At 42.8% G+C, this 7,001-nt stretch overlaps 1 protein-coding gene across 1 annotated transcript; it reads left to right on the top strand.

Moving 5' to 3' along the window:
* Positions 1-4,340: 4,340 nt before the first annotated feature.
* lepa (leptin a) lies at positions 4,341-6,332 on the top strand. The gene is made up of 2 exons (XM_014124944.3): positions 4,341-4,603; positions 4,759-6,332. The coding sequence occupies exons 1-2, from the start codon at positions 4,466-4,468 to the stop codon at positions 5,134-5,136; spliced, it is 516 nt and encodes a 171-aa protein (XP_013980419.2). The 5' UTR covers positions 4,341-4,465; the 3' UTR covers positions 5,137-6,332.
* Positions 6,333-7,001: the final 669 nt, after the last annotated feature.

The following is a 7,001-nucleotide window of genomic DNA, read 5'->3' on the forward strand; positions in this document are numbered from 1 at the left end:
TGGAGTAAAGGTGGTCTCAAGTTTTTTTTCCTCTGGTTACACGTGACATGCTGGTAGAAATGAGGAAAAACTGATTTAAGTTTGCCTGCATTAAAGTCCCTGGCTTATCAAATGAAATTCAAATCAAATCAAATCAAATTTATTTATATAGCCCTTCGTACATCAGCTGATATCTCAAAGTGCTGTACAGAAACTCAGCCTAAAACCCCAAACAGCAAGCAATGCATGTGAAAGAAGCACGGTGGCTAGGAAAAACTCCCTAGGAAAAACTCCCTAGAAAGGCCAAAAACCTTGGAAGAAACCTAGAGAGGAACCAGGCTATGAGGGGTGGCCAGTCCTCTTCTGGCTGTGCAGGGTGGATATGGCCTTATACAGCTCGTTGAGTGTGGTCTTAGTGCCAGCATCGGCTTGTGGTGGTAAATAGACGACTACGAATAATATAGATTTTTTTATTTTATTTTATTTCACCTTTATTTAACCAGGTAGGCAAGTTGAGAACAAGTTCTCATTTACAATTGCGACCTGGCCAAGATAAAGCAAAGCAGTTCGACACATACAACAACGCAGAGTTACACATGGAGAAAAACAAACTTACAGTCAATAATACAGTAGAAAAATAAGTCTATATACAATGTGAGCAAATGAGGTGAGATAAGGGAGGTAAAGGCAAAAAAGGCCATGGTGGCAAAGTAAATACAATATAGCAAGTAAAACACTGGAATGGTAGATTTGTAGTGGAAGAAAGGGCAAAGTAGAAATAGAAAAAATGGGGTGCAAAGGAGCAAAATAAATAAATAAATACAGTAGGGGAAGAGGTAGTTGTTTGGGCTAAATTATAGATGGGCTATGTACAGGTGCAGTAATCTGTGAGCTGCTCTGACAGCTGGTGCTTAAAGCTAGTGAGGGAGATAAGTGTTTCGAGTTTCAGAGATTTTTGTAGTTTGTTCCAGTCATTGGCAGCAGAGAACTGGAAGGAGAGATGGCCAAAGGAGGAATTGGCTTTGGGGGTGACCAGAGAGATATACCTGCTGGAGCGCGTGCTACAGGTGGGTGCTGCTATGGTGACCAGTGAGCTGAGATAAGGGGGGTCTTTACCTAGCAGGGTCTTGTAGATGACCTGGAGCCAGTGGGTTAGGCGACGAGTATGAAGCGAGGGCCAGCCAACGAGAGCGTACAGATCGCAGTGGTGGGTAGTATATGGGGCTTTGGTGACAAAACGGATGGCACTGTGATAGACTCCATCCAGTTTATTGAGTAGGATATTGGAGCTATTTTGTAAATGACATCACCGAAGTTGAGGATCGGTAGGATAGTCAGTTTTACGAGGGTATGTTTGGCAGTATGAGTGAAGGATGCTTTGTTTGCGAAATAGGAAGCCAATTCTAGATTTAACTTTGGATTGGAGATGTTTGATGTGAGTCTGGAAGAAGAGCTTACAGTCTAACCAGACAGCTAGGTATTTGTAGTTGTCCACATATTCTAAGTCAGAACCGTCCAGAGTAGTGATGCTGGATGGGCGGGCAGGTGTGGGCAGCGATCAGTTGAAGAGCATGCATTTAGTTTTACTTGTATTTAAGAGCAGTTGGAGGCCACGGAAGGAGAGTTGTATGGCATTGAAGCTCGTCTGGAGGGTTGTTAACACAGTGTCCAAAGAAGGGCCAGAAGTATACAGAATGGTGTCGCCTGCGTAGAGGTGGATCAGAGACTCACCAGCAGCAAGAGCGACATCATTGATGTATACAGAGAAAAGAGTTGGCCCAAGATTTGAACCCTGTGGCACCCCCATAGAGACTACCAGAGGCCCGGACAACAGGCCATCCGATTTGACACATTGAACTCTATCAGAGAAGTAGTTGGTGAACCAGGCGAGGCAGTCATTTGAGAAACCAAGGCTATTGAGTCTGCCGATGAGGAGTCGAAAGCCTTGGCCAGGTCAATGAATACGGCAGCACAGTATTGTTTCTTATCGATGGCGGTTACGATATCGTTTAGGACCTTGAGCGTGGCTGAAAAATCTTTGTCCAGTTCGAGGTGAGTAATTGCTGTTCTGATGTCCAGAAGCTCTTTTTGGTCATAGGAGCCAGTAGCAGCAACATTATGTACAAAACATTTGAACTTGGCCTGTAAATTATAACATTGCAATTTCTGTTTTTCACTCCCACTTTCTGGACCATTAACATTTATGAGTATGTGTGTGAGATATGTGTGTGACGTGTGTCCGAGGTATGTGTGTGACGTGTGTCCTAGGTGTGTGTAGAGTTACAGTAAGTGTGTGAGGCCAGGGGACATATTCCTACCCAGATTCCTGTGTGATTCCTGTTTACGCATGGAAAGCAACCCCTCCTCCCTCCTTCCCCCCACCCCCGTCTGTGTCCCGAGAGACACAGAGAAAACAGAGAACTGGAAATGATGGAGATAAGTTATCCTCGCTCTTTCACCCTCGCTCTCTCAACTCTCTTTTACTCTCTCTCCCTCTAAACCCACTCTTTCCCTCTCTCACCCTCTCGCTCATTCAACTCTCTTTTACTCTTTCTCTCTATCTTGCTCTTTCTTTCTCTCTCTGTCTTGCTCTCTCTCAACTCTCTTTTACTCTCTCTCTCTTCACTTCCTGTGTTCCAAACACAGACCTGTGTCTAAACAAAAAATTGTCCTGAACATCAAATATATAACTATTTCACAAAAGTGTTCCCAGAATATATACAGCCTTAACAATTAGAGGAAAAAGAATGGGAAGTAATGATGTTGATAAGGGGTGGAGAAGAGAATGTTTGATTGTGCTTGTGTGCATCCGTGCGTATGTGCGTGCGTAAATACCTGCGTGCATGTATTTGTGCGTACGTTTTGGCATCTCTGGTGAAATGATATCAGTGTGATCACTCCACTTTCTCAGATTGGGATTCTAGACTGTTTCCTCAGACTGGACTGGTAGGGCTGTGACCAGAAAGGCTGTGACCAGTAGGGCTGTGGTCATTAGGGCTGTGACCAGGGCTGCTGTAATAGTGTCCCTGGGACCACCAGAGCTGTATGACCAGAGTTCTGGCACCATAACAGTGTCCCTCCAGCGGTGCTATAATCAGACCGTCCAGTCATCAGACACTGATCTGCTCCCTCCTGTCCCCGTGTTCTGGGTGTTGCAGTACTCAATTACCCTGTAATGACATTAACCGTTTCTCCCGTACGAGTCAATGAGACATGCATCGATGAGATTGTCACCATTAGGCTGGTCCCTGACACGCACGTATTGTAGTCACACACACACACACACACACACACACACACACACACACACACACACACACACACACACACACACACACACACACACACACACACACACAAGTACGGATATGAGCTAGTAGGCCAGGGAACACCCTACTTTTCAAACATGTAAATGTTCCATCCACAGAGAGATGAGACAGAGAACAGGGAGGCAGTGACAACCTCTGACAGATTACCACACAATCTGAAAATACACAACGTATCTGTGTGTATGTGTGTTATGTTTTGAACCTGTAGTCTCCTCCCCTGCTACCCTACCAGGGGACTCTTGGGTAGAGGTGTGTGGGGGGGAGAGGTTTGAGTAAGGGGGATGCAGGCGAGGTGAGGGTGAGTAAGAGATGAGTCAACTGCCCTCAGCTATAAGAGAAGCCCTGATGGAGCCTGGGAGTGACACATACACAAACCCTAAGAGGTAAGATACACTCTCTACTCTCCTCTACACTTCCTTTTTTCACTCTCTCCATCTTACCTCTATCATTCTCTATAACACTTTTACTCTTTCTCTGTCTATTATCCTTTCTCATTTCTCTCTCTCTCTCTGTTGTGTTAGTATGTGCTACTGAGATCATATGTATAGATTTGAGCAGGTGATGTAGTTCAACTTTATCTTGTCTGTACTGCGTGGTTTGGTTTGATTGTCTTTCATGAAGTGACGTGCCAGTTATTTTAAATTAACATTTTACTTTAAAAAAAAGTTCCTTTCAACTTTAGAGAAAACCTTTGAAAGGAAGCATGTGGAATATTCAGCAAGCCAAGTAGATCAGATAAACCTGATCGACTGATTTCTGTCTGTTTTCAGTAGGATGGGGTTAGTACAGTGAGCCTTATCTGTAGTCTATTTATCAGAGGGCAGGCTGTTCTCTCTAAGTGGGAATTTCACCACTGACCCTCTGCCAAGTATTGATTTGTCTAAAACAAACATTAATCTCCAACCAAAACATTACATTGAAGTTTAGACTTTAAATATTATCAGATTCATATTATTAAAGTGGATAATTGTACGTGTGCTCCACAACAGACCATAGTAGAACAACCTGCTTATGTATATATTCTCTCTTACAGGAGTACCCGTGCTGTTCTTTATATAAACACAAAGAAACCACCAGGTTCTAGACAAAAACCTGCACACATATTGACACAGGTACACACGTTCAGGCACATACGCCCATTCAACCAAACTACAGATATGGACTGCTCCATGGCCCTCCTGTTGTCCTCTCTGTTGGCTCTGTTCAGCGTGGGGGCAGGAGCTTCACTCTCATTGCATGTAGTGAGGACCAAGGTGAAAGACCTTGCTCAAACCATGGTGATTAGGATCAATAAGGTAATCAACCAATCTATCAATCAGTCATCCAGTCAGTCAATCATTAGTGTACTGATTTATGCAGTCTTTAGCTTGTTGATGAATTAAACAAACAAAAAAACAGCATCTATAGCCTACATTAATCGTATATTAATCACATTTATCTCTTCCTCCAGCTGGATATATCTCCTAACCTAATCGAGGGCATGGACCCATTTCTCCCTGCGGCTGCAGTAGATCAGCATATAGAAAGTCTGCCTTCCATAATGGAGACCATGGGGTTCTACCAGGACCTAATGCTCTTCCTAGACTGGGCAGACCTCAAACAGCTGGTGGAAGACACCTCCACTATGAGGGGTCTGCTGGAGAACTGGATGATATCACGCTGCCCAGGCCGCCAGCAGAAACAGACAGGAGAGGGACGGCTGTCAGAGGCGCTGAAAGACACTACCAGGAAGTATGGTCTGAGTGTGGGTCCAGTGGCGCTAAACAGACTCAAGGGCTACCTCGGTCGGTTACTACTGAACCTGGATCAGCTGAATTACTGTTACTAATGTTGATAATCACTGAGCAACTGAACTCAGATCAGTTTGTGCCATGCTGAACAACTGTTACTGACAGTGACTGTCACTGAGTAACTGAACTATGATTAACTCGTGACCTGCTGAAAACCTAGAATGAGTTGAAGCAAGACTGGACAGTGGGGTCATGGTGTCTGAAGATTCTCCAAAATGTAGATCATCCCACTGTCACCATCTCCCGCTAAGTTATTAAGACATTTTATATTATATTATTTAGACAAGGACTGTAGATTTATTTATATTTATTTCTATGAAGAAGAGAAAAATAAGCAGCTTTGTTTTGTAGCATTATACACCCGTCAGTCAGTGGCACAGGGGAAGTGTTTACTAAGCATTGAATCAGCTGTATTGCAGAATGTACACACACACACGTTGAGCACTGCTGCCTGCTCCATGGAGGACTAGACTGCATGTGTGTAGTGATGTCATCATACTCACTGAGAGGTTTTCCTGAAAGCTAAGACAGCCTCTGCCAGGAAACCACATGTTTTGATGTTAGAGCAGTGACAGAGAGGGAAGGTGGGGGAGCGAGGGGGGCAAGATCAGTTCTCAATGACATTCCAAGATGGATTCTCAATGACAACGTTACATTGCATTCAGATAGAAATGCATTGTATAGAACACATATGATTGTCTATCCTGAAGAGCAGTGAGTCATGTCAGCTCTATTTCATTACATTTCTATATACAACGTTCTGAATATGATGCCTCACTGAACACATCCCAACTCATTCTCTTCTTTACAGTATTAGCACTTATGCCAGCAGCATACCATCATGCATCCCACTGTTGGCTTGCCAATAAAGCTAAGCAGGGTTGGTCCAGGTGGGTTTCTGGATGAGAGACCAGATGCTGCTGGAAGTGGTGTTGGAGGGCCAGTAGGAGGCACTCTGATCTGAAAACATTTTGATTGGGGACATTGTGATGTGTAGGGTGCCATCTATTGGATGGGATGTTAAACAGGTGTCCTGACTGTCTGTGGTCAGTAATAGATGCAATAGCACTTACTGTAAGAGTAGGGGTCTTAACCCTGAGGGCCTGGCTAAATTCCCAATCTGGCTGTCTAATATGCCATCTAATCATCCCCAGCTTCGAATTTGCTCACTCCTCTCCCCTATAATTATTCCCCAGGTCGTTGCTGTAAATGAGAATGTGTGCTGAGTCAAATCACCTGGTAAAAAAAAATATTTATACTGTACTATATTTTTGGTACATTTTATGTAACTATTTAATCTTGGATGATATGCAAAACTCTATTTAATAAAATGGTTTCCTTTTCTATTATTCTGTCTTTATCAGTCTTCCTTCATCAAAGGAATCCTTTGATACACATAGGGCCTGATCCTACACACTTCTCAGCAGTTGGTATTCAGACTTACGTTATACAGCTTAGTAAATGGCTTTGCATGCGTGGTTCCCTTGAGAACGCTGAATACATTTTATTAAACAGCTGAAAACCCTCTCACTTGCTGGCCAACAGATGTTCTCTTGGAGTTTTCATTCAATAGGGTTTTCATTACATTTATCTAAAGCCATCCCTTTAAATTTAGTGTACCTTTAATTTGAATTTTCTCGACAAACTCACTGGAACATATGGAGAGTATTATCCAGAATATTAAGGATCAATGAAAGAAAGCCAGGTAAATACATATACTTTTATCTCCTTTTCAGCACCAATTGGTAGATTTAAAAATACTGTGATCTTGTATATTATTTAGGGTTAGGAAAGTATTTATGAATAATATTTTTTTTAAATAGGTTTGGAGAGACTATACGCACAAAATATATTGATGAATATAAAAAAAATATCCTGAAATTTGCCATATTCCATGAAATAT

The sequence above is a fragment of the Salmo salar genome, chromosome 10 (assembly GCF_965601325.2).
Source record: "Salmo salar chromosome 10, fSalSal1, whole genome shotgun sequence".
Lineage (NCBI taxonomy): Eukaryota > Metazoa > Chordata > Actinopteri > Salmoniformes > Salmonidae > Salmo > Salmo salar.

Bases quoted from the DNA above. Each gene is read 5' to 3' on its own strand.
- lepa (XM_014124944.3), top strand. From the start codon at position 4,466: ATGGACTGCTCCATGGCCCTCCTGTTGTCCTCTCTGTTGGCTCTGTTC. The intron at 4,604-4,758 runs GTAATCAACCAA...CTCTTCCTCCAG, and splicing joins TGGTGATTAGGATCAATAAG to CTGGATATATCTCCTAACCT.